The sequence below is a fragment of the Nothoprocta perdicaria genome, unplaced genomic scaffold, assembly GCF_003342845.1.
Source record: "Nothoprocta perdicaria isolate Ctin4 unplaced genomic scaffold, notPer1 scaffold_24, whole genome shotgun sequence".
Classification (NCBI taxonomy): Eukaryota; Metazoa; Chordata; class Aves; order Tinamiformes; family Tinamidae; genus Nothoprocta; species Nothoprocta perdicaria.
In genome coordinates, this window is record NW_020455466.1 from 3,127,530 (window position 1) to 3,147,866 (window position 20,337).

The following is a 20,337-nucleotide window of genomic DNA, read 5'->3' on the forward strand; positions in this document are numbered from 1 at the left end:
GATTGTGCTTTGTTCTGTGGATAAAAAGTAGCTTTAGCTCTGTGTGAGGAATTTGTAGCCATTGCCTGTAGCAAATTTATCATCTTGTGTTTACACATCTGCATTTAGTTATGCATGAAAAAGATGAAGTAAAATCTGGTCATATTGGTGTTTAGTTTTTAGATACAAAATGAGAATAAGAAAGGGAGATCATGTGAATTTTAACCACATTGTCCTGTGACACATTCAAAACAATAAAGGAAACGGGATTGCAGATTTATGAGCTTAATCAAATCTTTAGCTTTTTAGTGTGTTAATACATAAAAAAAAAAAAAAAAAACCAAAAGAAAAAACAAACCTTGGCCCACATGTAGGTGAACTGATTGTACTTGTAAACCTCTGAACAATGTTGTGCTTTTTCTTCTTCCAAACATTTTTTTCTAATTCTATTCCATTTGTAACTTACCAGCATTACTTTGCTTTCCTGCTTGAAAATTAGCTTTATCATGTGCAGCTATCTAGATTGTAATATAAGTGTTTTTCCTCCTTCCACCTTTGTAGTACAGAACCGGGCTCCTGCTATGCACAGGTTTTCATGGGAAGAGCGGGGTTGTTCCCAAAGCTGTACTGTGATGAAACTGAGGAGACAGAGATGAGGCAGGGGAGTGATCAGAGCACAAACTTGCAAGGATTGTTAGCTCCATAATCTATTTTCTTGAGTGGCAATAAACAATATTGTTTCGGTGTATGACTGGAAAAAGGAATATTATGTCCTTAGATCCCAATCTGGGTGTTTCCTGTGGCTTTGTATTCCATTTGATATTTTGCTTGTGTTGCCAAGTAGGCAATGTCAGAGGTGAGCTGTCGTTCATCTTTTATAGAGGAAAGGCTGTTTGAACTAGTTCGGCTCCGAAGTCTGGTGTAGACACTCGTCCACACCAGAAGTCTGGAGTAGTTCAGCTCCAAAGTCTGGCATTTGTTTTTCCTGATGATTTTCCTGGTTTGATAGGAATCAACTATCAAAGGATGGAACTATCATCTGATAATGAGAGTTGTGCAAAGGTTTCTAACACTGCTTTGATAACACTGTGTTTATAAATTGCTGAGTAATGAAATACTAGACCCAGAAATTGAACTTCATGGCTGAAAACTCATAATTCTCAAAGGAAAATATGTGTTTGATAGGGTTTTCTTGTATGTAGTTTTAAGTTTCAAGGCTTTGAATGCTTCCTTGCACTGCATTTAAATTGGTAGAAGGCARCAGCTGTGTATAAGATATTATAAAAACATGCGCTCTAGGAAAATAAATATGTAGCATAACCAGAAAGGTTAAATAAAAGTTGAAATTGTAGTATTGTGCTTTAAACTAAATCAGGCCAGTCACAGTTGAGATACAGCAGGGTGAGCCGGAAAATACAAAGAAAGGGTTGACACTCCGTGCTTCTCATGAAAGTGCATGCTGTAATGATATATCCATTCTCCCATTTTCAGCAAATTGCTGTATTTTGTTTCATTTTTCTCAGTAATTACTGTTTATATAATAGAAAATGTGGATTCTAAAGCATTAATTTATTTATTTTAAATAAAAGTTTGTAGGTAGGCATCAGTTGGTAGATATTACAGTGTTTTGGTATTTAAAACAACACTGGAAGAGTGAAATAGGATGCCTCTACCTAATTTCTACTGCAATCTTGGTTTACAATTTCCCCTTTAACACTTTTTTCTTATTTAGAAGGAGGAAAGCTTTCTGTTGCTGCTCAGATTTGCCAAACAGTCCATATAAGCTTTTTCTAATTGTACAAGAGCTGTCTTTTTGTTCTGTGTCAGAAAAAAAAAATTAATTATGTTTCAGAATAAAGATTTCAATATTAGTTTCAAAAATGTTGTTTTGATTTTATTTTTCAGAATTTGAAGTTCTGGTGATCTATCATGGGGAACCACGTAGGAAAGAGAGACCACAGCACTGAGAAGCCAACCAAGGTAAGAGCAGAAATAGAAGAGGCAAGGCTATTTCAGGAATATACATGTTATCAAATACATATTATGTAGTACATAAATGTGTTTTCAAGATTACTTTCTCCATTACTATTCGACAGTTGTTATTTTCCTGTGCTTCAAGAGGAGAAGCTTCTGTATGGGATATAACCAAACTGGGATTTTGCTGTGCTGAATTTGATGCGAGATGCACTGTTTTCATTCTTCAGATGTGTATCAGATAAGAAGCTTCTCACTCATGGTGGAAACAGATGGAATGTGGCTTAGAAGGAGGAAAATGCAACTGTTTTTAAGGAAACAATTCATTGAATACTATTCTACTTGTTGACAACTTTCTATTTTGTTTGTCATTAGCTATGGCTAAACGATTTTCCATTAAAAATAGACTGCATGAAGGCATTTAAATTAGGAGAGCTATAAAGAAAAAGATTTTCAGTCTTGAGTGATATGGCTTTGAAATCTCAGCATTGTCCTAATGTTCATTGGAAGCTGGAGCTGGTATTGCCTTTCAGGCCTCTTCTGACACTGTGCTTTGTGCTCTGTACTTTTGACACTCTATTTTAAGAGTCAAAGGCTGTTTTCCTTGTGATATAACCTTGTATTTTTTTTATTTTTTTCTGAGGTGCACAGAAAGTCACAGAGGCCTTTACTATAAAAAGTTGCTTCTTGCTTCTAGTTATTACTAACTTCTCTTTTCCCACCCAAGAATATCAGTTTACGGTCTGAGCCCAAGCTCAAGAAAGCTCGGTGCTGTGTTTGGAGTTACACAGGTGCTCTGCTTTGTGCCACAGATAAGCAGCCAACTTACCAAAAGGTAAACAGGCTGGAAAGCATATATCTGCTAGCTCTTTGGCATCTTCCTCTTGGGAGGGAGAATGTTAGAAAACAGGTAAGGACGTGGAAGGAGTAAGGAGAAAACAGCAGGAAAAGGGAATGAGGGGCTACACGTGTTCTTGTTTTATGTATGGACAGTGTGTTACAGAATGGTGCTGTGGCCTTACAGATCAGTTTGAGACAAAARCACATGTGCCTGGAGCTTCAGTTGTTACCTCAAGGCTTGCAGTTACTTCTCTTCTAGGAAATTGTGTTGTTGTGATCTAGCCAYGTGAAATGTCCCAGAGGGAGATATTTCGCCAATTCTTTCCAGATTGAGTTGGAGAGATGCTGCAGGTGTGGTCTGGCAGGTATGCTGAGCTCACTGGGTGGTTGTGCARTGTGTATCGTCTGCTTGGGATGCACCAAATCTGCTCAGAGGAACATCATAACTTCTGTGCCACGTTAGCATCTCATGTATCTGACACATCTGGATGACAGGAGGATGAGTGGTCTGGCACATGAGAAAGGATTCTTCAAAGGAATAGCAATAGATGTAGATCCTGCAGTGCTGAGCATAAGGCAGCTGAATATGAATCTTACAGCAARTATGTACGACGGGTCCATGATGAAGTGGATTGTTGAAATTGTTTCTTTTGCACCAGTCCATACAAAACTTTGTTTCTGCAATCAAGGTAATACTTTTAACTGAAAATATCTTTGAAGGTGGAGCTTATTTCTGTGTAGCCATACCCTCTGTTCCTCATCCTCCTGAGGAGGGGAAAAAACAAAACAAAACAAAAAMAAAAAAAAAACCACCCAAATGCTTTATCAAGATCTCATTTATGCCCATTAGACACAATCATATCACAGGAAATGATAGGGCCACAGATTTTAAATCAGGAAATACATAGCTAAGGTGGTACTGTGTATTCTGCACCAGTCAATCTTGATTCGGTTCTTACAGGCAGTAGTAAAATTCAATGGCAGTAGTAACCATATGACATACTTTTATTTATTTATTCATTTTCCCCTTTTTAAACAGATAACCTGATAACTCAAACACTGGCCTGGGGCCTGAACCAATGGACCAGTTCTCAAGATAGCTACTACATGCATAGTGACTTTAGGGAGGCGACTGGCAGACAGTGGCCATCATAACTTTTACTTGTCCACTAAACGTCCTGTAATACATGACAGCAATTACAGTGTTTTGATTTGGCATCTAGCTTTGTTCTACTTTCTGTAAATTAGGGAATTTAAGTGATAAAATTTATCATTTTATTCAGAGCCAGAAAGTAGTTGACTCATTGAATTTTTATCATGAAACCAAAAYGATTTAAACTTGGCAAATTTGCGAAAGACAACACGCTGGCTTATCATGATATTGATATTTCTTTCAAAATATTGTTGTTATCTAGATTTACAAATATGCCAGCCTGTAATAATTATTTAAATAATGAGGAGAGATTGTGTACCTAATTAGATGCTTTGAAAAACAGAGGATAAATTTGACCCACATAAGGAGGAAAATATTTACTACTTTGAGTAAAACATGTGGGTTRTTGTAACATTCTGTGTAATTCTTTTTAGATCTTTCTCTTATTTCCAGTGTCCACATTTTAAATATTTTTGTAAGATAACTAAAAGCTGTTCAGTGAATCCAGCCATTTCCTTTTACTTGATGTGTTTAGACTTTGTAGTCCTTTTAATGCATTGCTAAATGTATATATCATGGAATGCCTAAGCATTCCAAGTTTATTCAACTTTGTTCTTAATGTTTGGGTTTACATGTGCATAAATTTATCTGTGAACAACACCAAAGAATGGACTGTTCTCTGTGCCCTGACTGTCAGAGTCTTTATAGAGTGGGTGGCTTAAGTTTTACTCGTCTTATTTTATTCTGACACCGTAAAGCTGAAAATTGCTATGTGCCCTTCAAGAATAACTAAACTCGCCTTAAGTATTATGTTCTCAGTTCTCTGCATGCTCCTATTTGGCTGTCTTCCTCATTGACTTCTGTAGAGCTCATTTGCTGCCTTAAAAAACTGTTGAGCCTTCTTGGTGCCTAACACAACTGGCCTTGAACTTCACTGTTGGTTGTCAACACGACTTAGAAAGGGCTGTGTGGTCTTTGTGTGCTGTTCTGTGATGGAAACCAAATGTAATGAGTCTACCCAGCCTGGTTTCTGTGTACCCTGGGCCACGTAGTGCTGTGGGGTGCTGGCAAGCAAGCCTATGGACCGGGAGAGAAGAGCAGAACCCGCAGCTCTGCCTCATCCAAGGACTGCTCAGGAGGCTTGTACRAGTCAGGAGTGTGATAGGTGATGGGACGTATTGGATCATCTGCTTATCTTATGTCCTGGATGTATGTTGGGTGTGCTGTAAGTAAATACCAAGGATCTGAAACCACTCGCTGCCAAGCGTAGCTCTTTAGAACTTTGGGAAGTGGGCATTTGCACAATATATTATTTTTTTCGCAAGCAGAAATTGAAAACAAATGTAGTAATAAAGCATACAATTTATAGTGTATGGAAATCTAGCACCTTGCCCAGACCTACTCCTGATAACATTGATATAAAGTATTGTGGTTGTACCTGATGAAAGAAATCTGAAATTCTGCAAAAAGCTGGATCAGTAGTTGTAATGCTGCCTTTGTAGGCACCGAACTAAGGGTTTTCACAGKGTTCTCTTCTGATGCCCTGCTTCTCAGTGTTGAGACTGTTTAAAGACCATCTTTGTGGTTTTTACCAGGTGTTTCCTCTTGGTATGCATCGTAAATATTGTAATTGTAAGTATTAAGAAAGGAAAAAATAGATCAAGTATTTGGATTTTTAAAAAATTAATTGCTCTCGCACTATTTTTGTAAAAATAGTGGKKTTTTTTTGTTTTATTTGTTTTTAGTATATCTTGTTTGAGAGATGCTTGAATTATATGGGTGTTTATGTCTAGAAAGGATTTGTGGGATACACTTTTATTGAGGACACTTGCACTTTTTGAATATGTTTAAATACAGTAGTCCTATTATCACACAAAAAATAATCAGTGCAGATCTTTTGCTTTCTGCATAGTGAAGCTGTATAACAGTACTTTTCCTGTGCTACTGTGTTATCTTTCCCTGTGCGATCAGTTTTTGCCTTTTGCTATAAAGCAATGAAGACCACAGGGGTTGTCATATACTCTTTRTGTAATTTGACATATTGATTGCAATATTCTCTCTTATATCTCTCTCAAAATACAGAAGAAAGTTTAAAATGTTGTGAGAGCAAAAGTTCTATGTAGGAGATTTGATGCCTGTTTTCACCAACCAGTTTTACAGGTTGTATATTATAGGATTTCTCTTGAGTAGCCTGTGTCCACTAAAGCTGGTGTCAGGTACAGGAGGGTACCTCTTCTAGAGAGCAAATGGAAGTTCTGGGAACTCGAGTTATGTGAGGCTGATTAAATTCAATAGATAGCAGTTTTCTTGAAATTCTGCCATTGACCTAGTTTTTGGCCTTGAGCAACTCTCTCGTGCTTGTTCTCTCCTATTTCACTTCTTAACCTTCAAACTGTCTAACTAGATTGTGTGCTGGGACAGATGCGGTGTCATTCTGTATTAACAGCAGAGCACTTGGAGACTCTGAGTGCAGCCTTCAGGCTTCAGTGCGCTTCAGAGTGGTGGGATGGGGCCTTAGTGGGACCCAAATGGCTCCACTCTTCAAAGCCTCTGAGGATGTGAACTGTGTGTTCACTGTGATGGCTTTTCTCAAGAAATTAGCTTTGAGACCAGAATTTATATGGTATTGAAGTACGTATCTAATGTTCAAGCAAACAAGTAGCTCTGTTAAAGTTAATGGGATCTAAATCTAATTTGTTGTATTTAAATTCTAAGGTCGTTTATTAAACTTTATGGACACTAGTCTATAGTTGTTAGAAGATGTGATCTTTCTGGCATCTGAAATATGTAAAGGGCATTGTGAGAGTGTGAGAAAGATGAACAGTCGTTGGTTCCAAGCTAATAATTTCAGCTTCTTGTTTGCACCTCAATGATGCTGAAGGTAGCAAGGCTTCAGCCCAGAGCAGCTGCTGGAGGAGTTAAAGCAGGAGAGGAAAGCAGGGATGAGTAAGGAATGAGTTCTGGKCTGCACTGCAGTGCCCACGTTTAGTTGTCTGAATAAGACGGTACTGGCATTTTTTTTCACTAGTTCCAAGTTTCACTGAAAACATGAGTAAACGAGGTTGATGTTAGCTGAAATGCGTTGAGAAAGTGTTTTTCTTTTGTGCACRCGAGCGCCAGGCACTGATGTTTCTTGATTGAGGTCTCAAGCTGGTTCAGCCTGCATGGGTGTAAAAGGAAGAGGCGCAGCCGCTGTGGTTTTGGCTGAGGAGGAGGTAGGCAGGGTCTAAGGCCTGGCCTTGTTCTCCCAGTCTCTCCTCAGCCTGCAGAACTGTTGAGGGGAGAGCCAAGAGCCCTCTTTTCTCTTCAAGGTCTTGCGCTTCGGCTGCCCTGCTGCTCCCATCCCATCACATCTGCTCTGTGTCGGCTTCGACACAGGCATGGCGAATGCCCTTTCAAATGACTCTAACAATAATACCTCTTAAATTGGGAAGGAGTTGGAAGAGCAGGGGCRTAACGCGCTGCCCTTTCTCCGTGACCTCTTTCTGAGTCACTCTAGCAGCTGAGGTGGCTTCACTTATTAGAGTTGCCCTGCGTGGCAGCCTGAGAACAGTTTGCTCAACATCACACCAACATCACACTGAAAAAATGAAGGCAAGCTTGTTTATATTTTTAATCTTGACAAAGCAGCGAGTGACWTGGAGATACTGAGATGGAGCAGTATGTTCTTCTCATTACCTTTTTGTGCTTGGACTGATCTGCTGGTTCATAGATCAGCTTGCTGCATCACATAGCACATTGCATCAGCTGCTGTGAAAGGTCAGTGCAGCAAAGAGGAGTTTCCACCAAATACACTATATAAGGTCCCTAAAAATGGTGTGTGGAAGGATCTTTTGCTGTAATGCKTTAACTTAGGATCTAATTCTGTAAAATGAATTACAGTGTTAGAGTAGCGGGGAGGATTCACTAAGAGTTCATCGAAAAGCCTGCTGAAGTTTATCTGTGGCTATTTGGGACCAAACCAGGAAAGAGTCTCCATCTTAGGCTTGTAGGATGGAGAACAGCTGACCTCTAGCTAGTGTTCCCTCTCCAGTGTCTTCACGTGACTGGTAATACCCTCTTTAACACTTGTCACAGTATTAAGTGCCTGTAAAAGTACACCCTGCAGCTTGTCTTCTTTTTTCCTCATGTAATTCCTCGTTCCCTGTACTTCAATGCTTCTGTGCTTCAGTTGGGAAAATCATTGGAACCATATTTTATTTAACTTCCTTATTTTGTCCTTGTTGGCACTTCTGCTACTGTAAACTGTGGATGACGGTAGGTAATTAAATGTAGTTAGTTCTGAGACACTGTTCTACACTATGCTCCAGTACAAAGCCAAAACTCAGACTCCCCTGAAGGCTGATGCCAAATATTCTACCATATAAAAACAGAAAACGGGGATTCTACATTGCAAACACCATGGGAATCTTTCTTTAGTCTGTAAATCCAGAGACAGGGCTTTGCTGTACAAAATGTCACTTTAACTATAATTTCTTTTTATTTCACAAGCTGCATATGAATGATGAAAAATGATTTTTTCTTAAAGTAATTGCAGTTACAAGTGCCCAGAATAAATTTGACTTCTGTGCTGCTGCAATTTAAAACTGTTTTTCCACTTTGAGCTAAAATGTCACAATTTTTTTTCTTCTTTTTTTTTTCTTTTTTTTTCTGTTTACTAAACTTTTATATGTCCTGTGCTTTATGGAAATACTTAGCTAGCATTTGTTGGGTTGGGGAGGCTTTTGTCAAAGGACATCGACAAACTTTTGAGCAGAGTGATATAGTTTAATTTCAAAAAATTCTAATTTTGAGATAAGGTTCATTCTGCGGGACCATTTGTTCATTCACTGCAGCACTGTATGAATGTAGCATTATTTTTGTTAYTGTTTTATRTWTTTTATATATACATATATAATTGTGTTGTTTGTGCAGAGCTGAAGATGCATACCGCTTAACTTGGATAATAAGGGCAACTTCTTGCATGAGTCCTAATCAAGAGGAGGCAGTAATAGAGACCTTGTGGCTCTGTCACAAGGCATTGAGTGACAGTCTGCTTGGTATCACCCCTGGGCTTGGCGATTATTGAGTGATGGTTGTTTCAGCAGTCCTGAATTTAGGGAGGTGTGGGGACACCCAGCTTGCTCGTGAATTCCTATGCAGTTCAAAAGCAACAGAAAATAACTAAGAGCCAGAAGTCTTAACAAGCCTGTTGCCCATGAGATCTGTCAAGTTGTTTGTTATCAGAAAGTCAGCACTATTTTGGGGTCCACATTTTGAGGTGGCATTAATTGGCAGCGCTGCCTGTTCCATGCAGAAGCTACAGGACTGGGTTCACAGCCTTGCACTGCTGAGATTTTCAGATGAGTCATGGAAATCCTGATATGCTGGAAACATCTTGCTGAAAAGGTGCTGTCCCAGACTGTTAAGTTAAAATCTGAGTAATTCTTGGTTTTGCGGTCATAACTGACTCACTAAACGTCTAACACATTTCTTTCCAGCCTTTCATATGCCCCCTTCCTCACCTTTGTCTTCACCTTCCTCCTACTCCTTACACCCAATCTTCTGTCTGTACAGGACTTCCTGACAGCATCTGTATCTGATGCAGTGGAAATTCAGTGCCCTGTTTTGTTTTTCAGGCATTAGAAATAGTCCATTATTAACAGTGCTGTTGCACACTCGGAAACAGAGCAGAGATGAGCAGTAGATGGGTAATCTTACCAGGAAGGTGGGAGTACTGCTTAGAAATAAGTGAACTACATCAGCACCTGTCTGACSATATGTATCCACTTGAAAAAGTGTYKTCTTCTCCAGCCAACTCCTTCATTTTCACATGCAAGCATGAGCAAAGTATGCCAGTCTATCACAGCAGCACTCCCCAACAGCAAATTGCCAGTACACCTGTATTGCCAGTACTTGAAGGAGTTAAAAATTAAAGCTCTCTGTGTTTTCCGTGATGGATCATAGTCCTTTGTATTCTCCCTCCCCGCAGTCCTCTTGGACAAAGAGGACTCCAGCCTGGATTATTTATTTATTTATTTATTTATTTATTTTTCTCCTGTGTACCTATTCTGCTTGGTGCACCTTTTTTTTTTTTTCATTTGTCTTTTCTGTGTTTGCTTGTTACTGTATTACACTGTGCTATAAAGGCCCTGTGTGGATAGCCAAAAATACCTAGAAAGCAAAGTTTTACAGTGTTCAGAGGGAAAGCAAGCTGAAAGGACCCCACCTGTGTCCTCTGAATGGATGCATTTAGGTGGGATGRGGAGCCATGGATTCTAATACCCCTTCACCATATTGTTCAGGATTCTTGGCCAGTGACATTTAATACCAAGTAGACAAACAGCAATGGGAACAAATGGCATGTCTGCCTTTGAGGAGGGATTCTAAGATTGTTTGGATGTGGGAGAGTTTATAGTGCAATAATTCAATGCCTATTATAAAGCGGTTAATAGTATAATAATCTGGTATTGCAGCTATTAAATTACCTGATTATGAGAGTAAGAGTTGTATTTTTGAAGATTAAGGTGCTTAAAACATAGACTTTGCATTAACTAAATCGATCCTTTTTATCATTTCTAGCTCATTTTTTTGAACCATGTGTTTGGAAGTCCCTCTGAACAGAGTAAGTTTCTAAGGAGACTTGAAGCAGGTGGCTTGTCTTCAGTCCCAGCTCCTGAGCACTAGTCTCRGCAGTCGAGAAGTCATCCTATTTTATCCATGATCAATTTGTTTTAACCAATTAGGCTTCTAACTGTGGGCTGGGGGAGCTGCTGCAGAGCTGCTTTTTTTCTTCCATGCACAGATGCAGATGGCCAGTTAATTGTTTCAGCTGTTGGCTGAGGCTTGGCCAAGTCTTCTGCTGCTAAGGTGCCAAGTTGAGTCTTGCGACTCTAAGAAAATGAGAAGTTTGGGGCATCTCCGAGCGTCTGGAGTCCTCTTGGTCATTTTTTACTGTGGTACTTTATTTCAAAACTTATTATGGTTCATAGCTCATTTTASTTAAAAGAAAAACTGTCTGATGCTTGACAGGAATAAAGACTTCCTAACCTGTGCTGGGTGATCTTTCCTGTCACAGCATTCTCAGTATTGAGATATACTTGCAACAGAGAAAATGCTTTTAAGTAGGAATTCAGATTTTGAAGTGTTTTTAAGCGTCAAAAAAAAAAAAAAATCTTGAAAGTTAGTTGATTGTCTGGAGGTGGAATTCTGCAGAGAGAACTTGTGCCATGATGGCTGAGGTATCTAATGGTGGTAGAAGAGTTGCAGGAACTGAGGGGATAAATTTCCAGAATTCCTTTTTAGGGTAACTATTTTTAATTCTCAAGGAGAAGTAGGAAATGATTTGAATGCTGTTGGTGCAGTAATAGATGTTAGACTGCTTTTTAGATGGTTATAAATTTGCTAATAGAAATGCAAATGAAATGTATTCATTAATCCATGTGCTTATACTTATTCAGTGTAGTAACTCCAACTGTACATTACATGTAACCTTCTCATGGGTATGTATTTATAAAATGCAGTTCATGGAACTCAAGTAGTTGTGTCTGTTAGTTCTTTGATTAGAATAAAACATTTTAGGAGATGATATTGCTGTGTGCTAGAGGCAAAGAATAGGAAAAAACAGAGTAAAGACAGTAGGCTGTGGGTAGTGGTAGGGAGTTGATTAAAAGATGCCTGGATATTTTCATAGAAATATATTTTCTTGCTTTCTGCTGAAAAAACATTTTCTTGGTCAAAAAGTGATTCTGAAATTCTATGCTAGTAGTTACTCAACTAGTTTGAATAGGCTGTYATTTCTCAGGTAATCTGTTTATGTGAAGGAGCAGAAATATGTTAATGCAATATAGCCGTTTAAGTTTCTAAATATTTGAGTTGATGAATTCTGATCTCTTTTTGTTGTTTTGGTGTGGTTTTCCTTTCCACTACATCTAGCGTGTTTTATGCAGCTGGAGCTGGAGCTAGGACTCTCCTAGTCCTACTCCCGGTCCTCTCCTAGTCCTCTCCTAGTCCTACTTCAACTGCAGGTCTTGTGATGCCACTCTACCCAGATAATAGGTAGGTCAGTAGATGGTGTTACCTCTAGGGCAGAAGGTGCCTCAAGGGAAGGGCTCCGTCTGCTTTCCGCTACGCTCGTGCAGTATCTGAGGGCTGCGCCTCTCCATGTATGAGCAATAGCAGAGGATCTGCTTGAGTACTAACTTTGCTGAAGTTGTATGTGCCCACCTTTTTATGTTGAAACATTGGAAGGGCAATGGCCATGGAAAATCCTCTTTTCTTMCTTCACAATCTTATTTTTCTTTCCTGTTAAATTCTCTGCCTAGAGAAGCATTGAGGTCTAGCTGGGGTGAGTTTAATTTGCACTTCCCTGCATGAGTTCTTCTGAGTCTGGTTTGCCTATAGAATCTGAGGCATAAATTTCAGCCTTCACAACACACATGCAGTAATGTAAAATGCTATTTATATGCAGAGGGTTACCAAGTAACAGTTGCTGGGGGAAATGCAGTCTTTAACTTCATGACGTCTGTGCACTTAAAAGTGCCAGCCAAGTACTGCATTAACATAGATTTTTGCACATTAATGTGACTTACTGGGGGTTATGTGAGAGCAAAACCTTGGGGAAAAAATGGCAGCAGTGTAGTCTGGAGAGTCAGAGTCKCCCCACAGCCTGTTTTATGGACAGGAGAAGAAACAGTTTTTCCCTTCTTCCTCACTGAGCCACATCAGTAATTATGGASCTTGATATATACGAAGAATTCCATATGTAATCTATATGTTTTGCATGTATGCCTGTCTTCCAGGGTAGGAATGTTGAGTGGCAAATAAGCAAACAACTTGTGACTCAGCCACAGTCTGGATCAGGTGTTTGTAATACAGGGAGAAGTTTGCCTTGAGCTCTGTCTCCTCTAATAACTGCGTTTAATTTTGCACAGGCTATCAGAAGAATTGTTTCTTCTAATGACTTACTTTCAAGGAATACTAATTCTGAAAGGTCATTTGTGTAGCATGAGATGGAGCTTATATATGGGGGGGAAACGTTTTAAGTTGGACCTAGTATGACTTCCACTAGAGGCTTAAGCAAGAGTCCTGTATTGGTAGTTGAACAGCTCTTGTTGGTCAACCTGTAGGTCCTGTGCAGATACTAGAAGAAAGTAGTGGCAGTGATAGGCACCATTGTCAAAGGTAAGAAATACTGGAATAGAAAGGTAAGATGAGTTTATTGGGTTGTATGATTTGCTAAGAGTAGATTATGGAGAATTTCTTGACTGTAGTAGAATTTTTATATTTTCACGGAGGCTCATTCAGAGAAGATGTGCAAAAATAGGTATTGATTAGTAGCTATTGCCACAGTCCTCTTAAGATAGAGCCRTCAATACCTCCAGGGCACATTTAGTCTTTGGTTTCTTGAGATTTTATATCTTGCTGTTTTAGCTGAATCCAGAGATGTTATTCACTTTATCTAGACACAGACAGCAACTGATTTTTTTTTTCTGTAGATAAGTTACAAATTTTAAAATGAGTGCTTTTTTTTTTTTTTTAACTTATAAAAATTGGATGCATTGGACTTTCCAGAGTGTGGTGGTTTTTTTTTTTTTTTTTTTTTTTTTTTTGTAGTCTGTCTTACATTACAGCCCACTTGGCTCAGTTTTGAAACCGGAAATATTTCCCTCTGGGGAGAAATCCTTTCAGAGTTCTTCACTGCTCAGACACACTACTGTTTATCTGTATCTTGCTGTAACCACCTGTGACTGTTCAAGTGGTTTTAAATTGCTRTATTAGCCACAACCTCTGCCTTGAGAAGCTCTTGTGACTGCAGTGACTCTTGAGCGTCTGCAGAAGGAACAAAGCAGAATAAGAAAAAAAACTTTCTGAACACAACTTAGAGTCTTTTGTCTTGCCAAAAACCTTTATTCTACTCTATGAGGATTCATATTTACTCTTTTTACTTTTTTTTTTCCCTCAAATGAACACGCTTAGGAGACTTGGAATTAAACTTGTCTGCTCACAAAATTATCAAAATTCTTTTTGCTACTTCAGTAGTTGTTTATCAATTCCTAACATAAGGAATACAGTCATCTATAGTYGTTTACCTTTACTGGATTTTAAAAGTAAATGAAAACATTAATATTTTGCTGCTATGTAGTATTACTTCAGTATTACCTCAGTTTAAGATACCAATTATATGTAAGTTTAGTTGGAAGATGCCTCTGAAAATCATCAAGTCCAATCCCTAATTCCAGTGAGGTCAGGTTGCTGAGGACCTTGCACAGCTGAGTTTTGAGCATCTTCAAGCATGGGTTGAAGATGCTCAAAGCACAGCCTGCTGATGTCCAAGCACAGCCTGCCTTGGCAACATTTTCAGGTGTTTTATCATGGTCATAGCAAAAAAGTTTTTACTAATATCTACTTAGAGTTTTATGTGGATCAGCTTGTGTTAGTTTGCCTGTTGCTTTATTACTGTGCACTTTCAAGATCTGACTGCCTATTTCCTGCAGGAAAATAGATCTCTGACAGAAATAGATCTGTCAGCCCTTTTGTAGGCTGGACAAATCCAGTTCTCTGGCTCTCCTCATCTGCCATGTCCTCCAGAGCCCTAATCATCTTGATACCTGTTGTGYCTCTGAAGCCCAGAACTGGGCACGGTGCTTCAAACATGTCACCAGAGCTGAATAGAGGGTGGTAATTGCTCTCATTGACCTAATGGCTGCATTCATGCTAATACAGCCCTGTGTGCAACTGTCCATCTTTACAACAGGGACCTTTGCCTGGATCAGTTCCAACTTCTTGATCACCAGTTCGTTATCTGGGCAGCTGCTTTCCAACTAGTTAGTCCCCAGCCTGTACGAGTATGTGGGATACTCGATGTCAGGCGCAGGAATTTGAGTTTGCCTCTATTGAACATCACGAGATTCTTGTCCACTTGTATCTCCAGCTGTCAGGGTCCCTGTGAATAGCAACTCTGCCTTCCAGTGAACTGACTAGGCCCCCGGTCCATTAGAAGCCAGGTCTTTTTTTAAGATATTAAATGCCATTGGACAGCAACTACTTATGGYTGGACTTCATGCTGTTGATCACAGTCCTTTAAGCTCAGTGGTCCAGCCAATTTTCCAGCCATTTTGTAGTCCGCCTACCCAAACCTTATCTTCTCAGCTTGTCTGTAAGGGTGCAGTGGTAAATCAAAGGAGACTGTTAAAGGCCATTTTAATGTCACGTTGTATGACGTCCGTGGCTTTCCCCTCAGCCAGGGAACCTGGTGTTTCATTATAGAAGGTAATCACGCCACTCATTTACCAATTTGCCCTTGGTAAATCCAGACAGGCTATTTCCAATCACTTTCCTGTACATCATGTTCAGATTTTGGTGTCCTGTATCCTTTTAAAATGCTCTGTACTAAGCGTGGCCTTCAATTTATTGATACCTTTTTGCTCTTTCATTTTAGATAGAGTTTTCTGAGGACAGTATGTACGCTTACTCTCTTTTATACTTTATTAGAACTAACTACTGCATTTTGGGATAAATGACGAAAAAGTAGTGGAAATTAGTTGCTTTTCTGATCTAGAGTCGTCTTTAAAGACAAATCCACGTAAAGAGGCATAAAGTGTGCTTTCTAATTGGATGATCCTTCCTGCTTGCTTGAAATCTTCCTGCCAAAAAGATGCTCACAGGACACAGCTTTATCCTCAATTCAAAGGCTTAGCAGCTTGTGGTGGTGACCAGCAGTTTTTTGACTATATAGTGGTTACAGAGCAAAGGTGATGCTGGCTGGCTATTATTATTATTATGTACATAATGAAAAAAGAGAAAAGATTAGAAAGTTAAGTACTAAAGGAAAAGAAAAGGGAGGAAGAGGGGAATCCAGGGGAAGAACAACAAGCAGTCCTATCTGAAGTTTGGCGTTGATTCCAGTAGTGAATAAAAGTGATTGCAGTTAATGCTCCAGGCTCCCCTATGGAGCCTGGTGCTTGAGTGGATGATGAGTGCAAATGCTGCAGAAGTTAAATAGGAAACTCATCCTCTTTTGATATGTATCTCTTTAATTTCCTCCTAGTGATGATCATTTCTTCATTCCTACTTCCCCTTGCCATGGAGGAGCCTCYTCTCTGAGGCCGTGCAGAGTTTTCCTTAGAACTGCATTAGTTAGTCAAACTCTGGTACAATTGAATCAYTCTTCTAAATGCCAGTTTCTGTTTGCTCTTTGGCTGCCAGAGTGGCAAGGTGGATGCTCACAGGTGTGGCCTCATCTCTGGATTACTGTTCCTCCTGTCTGTACATGCACATGAGACTTTCATTGCCATCATTTCCAGGATTTCTTTATAAKAGTAGTGCAGAGGATGAACTTTTAGTCACTTGGAAAGTTATGTTGCCTGCATTTTTCATAGATTTAGTTTTCATTGGATTTCATGTATTTGGAAGATGGTAGTTAGAACTGTTTACAACAGCTCTCTCCTTATAAGCTGTTCTGTTTTAATAAAAAGAAAATAATGGGGTCATGGGAATGCTTGTGAGAAGAAATTGTGTATAGTGTAGATGGCATGTTGTTTCTTCAGTGATTATTTATAAAAGGTGTGAGAGCAGGTTTATGAAAGTTCCATATTAGGGTATAAGTATATGTATCTTGTATTATCAGGCATCAAAAACACTTTTGAAAACTGTTTTCTGATCGTAGTATTTTATTTATTTATTTATGAAAGGAAGCAAATAGATGTGTAGGAAAACCTCACCTATTTCCAGGGGAGTAATGGTGTGTGTTCGTGCTRATGAATCAGGTGTCACCTGGCGCTGAGGAGGCACCTCCTGAGTGTGACACTCGAGTGAGTCATTTCCTTGGGCTCTCAGGTTCTGCCTTACCCCTGCTTACCTTGTGGTAAGCCCAAATAGCTCACTAAGGGTGACTGCTTTTAAAGGTCAGGAATGTGTTAGGCACTAGATTAGTAGGAGAAAAAGTATCGGTAGTCACTTCATTTGAAGTCACCAAGAGATTATAAGAACTAACAATGTGACTTCATTAAAGTCACTAAAGTCACTTGCATCACTACTAATATGCTCATATTTGTAAGTATTCACACCTTATTCACACCAACTCATTATCCCATCTATTGTTATTCTGCAGCTTTTTTATTTTTTTCTTTTCCCCTCTGTTTTAGGGGCCCTTTGTGTACCAGCTGTGTGGCAGGTAATGAAATGGGCCTGTTGCCATTCATTCATCAAGTCTGGAAGAGCTTCTTYMCTGTGAGGGTGMCAGAGCCCTGGCACAGGCTGCCCAGAGAGGCTGTGGAGTCTCCTTCTCTGGAGGTCTTCCAAACCTGCCTGGATGCCGTCCTGTGCCACGTGCTCTAGGTGTGCCTGCTTGAGTGGGAAGGTTGGATTAGATGATCTCTAGAGGTCCCTTCCAACCTTGAATATTCTGTGATCTCTGTATCTCTTCTTTCCCCACCCAGTGGTCAGCACAATTCAGATGTCACTGCAGACATTTAAACTCTGACTAAAGCAGTTGTCTGAAAATAAACAAGATGTCATTTATCTGGATGACTCTAGGTAACCAGAGGAATCATTTGTAGGTTTTTTCGTTTGTCTTTCCCACCAGAATAAATTTTGTACCTAAGACTTAGACTTCACTGTGGCCTTTTTTTATTATTATTATCTTAGTTATTGAACATATATTTCAGTGTTTCAGCTTGTTAGCCATTCTTGCATATATTGCAATGGTCTATTTTCCCTAAGATAGCATTGGTGCAGTAACTCTACGTGGTGGTTTTTGTGACGGTGCCTCTGTGTTAGTTTAAAGCATGGAGGGAAAGGATTGTTCTGTGTAGATATTGCAAAACAAAATAGCAGAATCAGAAGCAAAATAAAAGGAAGAGATAGCAGATTTTACATGATGCAGGGATGTAATGCCATTTGCATGGAGACGGTTGGCAAATTTTATTCTGAGAACATTTGCCTTTCTGAAGAAACTGAGCAAACTGTAGTGGTCAACTCAAAATCCCTTCTCACTGAGAGTCTCTATATAGTCCTCATCTGCATCCCTAGCTGCAAAAAAAATCATTGCTTCTGAAGAAGCTATCAAAGAACAAAACACCAATTTCTGTGTATTGTCAGGATTCTAATCTCCCTAGACTCTTACAAAAAGAGTGGTCTGTGTGAGACATGTTTGGGTGTTCACTAAGGACTTCAAAGAAGCTGCGTTGTGTTTGAAGATGAGCTAGTCTCCTAAAAGTTGTAATCTTTCTGAAAAAAAAAAAAAAAATCATGATCTCACTAGTGCACATGAGCCCTGTTAAAGGTCAGTGATCATCTTAGTGTTTATTTGATCTTCGGTTTCTTTAAAACAGGCACTGGAACCTAAAACTAAACATATTAGTAAATGGTGACGGTGTCTATTTGTACTGGGTCTTTGCGTAGCTTTTTCTTGTCGCTGGGGTAGATTTTGAGGGTGTCATTTTTTTGTGTGATCTTTCTGAGTTATGTTGTATTGCTTTGATGTTAGTTAGGTTTATAGTTTTGTGTTACTAATTGTATTTTTATGATGGTCTCTCAGATGTCACATTCAGTTTAGACAGTTCCTTGGAGAATGCCTAAAGCTAGAACATTTCAGAAATTAATTAATCTTCTCTAAATTTTKCATTTTACATTTAATAAGGTACTTTTGAAAAGGGACTCCCCCCCTTTTTTTTTTTCCCTTAAACTCCCTGAGGCAAAATCTTCAATTGACTATAGTGAGCTTCCTAAAATTGCTTTTTTAAATCTAGTGTTCACATAAGTGGGCATGGCTACATTTTAGTGTTTGTTCTTAGTCTCTAGGATGGTATTTTTTTCTACAAGTGCTCATAGGTTTAAAAAAAAGAAGCAAATATTATTGAGAATGTAAAAGCAGAAAAATAATCCAAAGAACGTTAGTTGGTCAAAAAAATGATTCCCAGCTCCAAGATTTTGAAACAACTRGGTGATACCAAGAAATTCCAAGCAAAGGAAAAAATCCTAGATGTTTTTGTGTTCTAGTTGTTTCATTTAAATAGCTGGCATGAGTTAATACTTGTTGCATCTACTGCTGATGCCTCATCTTAAGATTATAGCTTTAAGGAGTGCAACTGTCRTCATTCCTTGAAGGGAGATGCATGTGTCTTAGTGATATTGCCAGACAAATACAGTTGATTTTTGCTCTATTTACTGAATTTCTTTGAAACAGACAGAAAACTTTTATGCTGCAAAAGAATAAAAATGGTTTGCAGGAACCATCATTTGTGATGCATGTTTTCTTACTGAGTTACAGCTTTTTCATTTACAAGGTGAAAAAAGCCACGCTGCAACTTTAGGCTATGGCTTTCCTTCGCAATTTGTGCAGCACTGTGGTCACGTAACTAGCACTCCACATCTTTGATGTTGCTTCTCTTTCAGAGAAATAAAAGATGGACATACCTAATTTGCCACTGGAGTTATTGTTAGAAGTCTATGCCCACTCTTATTTTGGAGGCCAGCCTGCTCATGTATCTCCTTTTAACAAATAATGATTAAAGAGTTTAAATTCAAGTTCTTAACCATATTTTGTTGATCTGAGAAGCAGGGAAGATTGATAGTTTCCTAGCTTAATTTTTAATCTATTTTTAGTGAGGATTTTCAAAGGTGACTTGTATTTGTAAGAGCATCTGTTTTGCAGTGTGTCTTGTGGGGCATGAGGAAGGGAAATAACTTTGATATTTTTATGTGTGTTAAAACACAAAGGCCTCTTGGTTGCCTTAATATGTTTCTAAAAATTGATTTTTTTTCCGTTCCCTTCCCCATATTCTTAAATACTATGTCCTTAGGTTAGGTGAACATGCAGTTATTGTTTTTGCTACTTTTTTTTGTAAAACAGGAGATTTGGATCCAGGTCATTGCTGAGTGACTGACGAGGCTTATCCATCTCTTGGACTGTTGCCCCCTGCCTCCCTTCTGTGGAGGACAAACCCCTGTCTGGGGGAAAGAAAGGAGTGAGGGGATCATTGCACACAGGAGAGCAGTGGGAATGTGTGGTCTCTGTCTGGGGTCTGATGCTGTGCCAGGAAAGAACTTATGGTCAGGATTAGAGGACAGACCAACATGAGCAACATTGCCATGAGTGTCTGCCTGATCACATCYACCTGAAGCTGCAGGAGATGAGGCCTTCTTCAGACATCTATAATATAACTGTAAATTTACATGTGCATTACATGCATATCTTAATTTTGTTTAATATAAAGTTTTAGGTTAATGTGGTAAGGATTTAGATCAATATTGCATTCCTCCTCAGTTAAAATTTCACAGAGTTTTGCTAAAATGAAGAAGACCTAATAGAAGACCTTACTGTATTGTTGACACAACTGGAGTGCTTAATAACGCAGTGGCAGAAGTTGATTCAGTAGATCATCAAGGAAAATTAATCCTTCAGTAAAACT

At 39.0% G+C, this 20,337-nt stretch overlaps 1 protein-coding gene across 1 annotated transcript in view; it reads left to right on the top strand.

The window, feature by feature from the left end:
- Positions 1–1,888: 1,888 nt before the first annotated feature.
- Positions 1,889–20,337, top strand: part of MBP (myelin basic protein) — an 85,199-nt gene continuing 66,750 nt past the window's right edge. Inside the window, exon 1 of the mRNA XM_026039768.1 lies at positions 1,889–1,959. Within this exon, the coding sequence (XP_025895553.1) occupies positions 1,909–1,959 (51 nt within the window). The 5' untranslated portion in view covers positions 1,889–1,908. The remainder of the gene's footprint in view (positions 1,960–20,337) is intronic.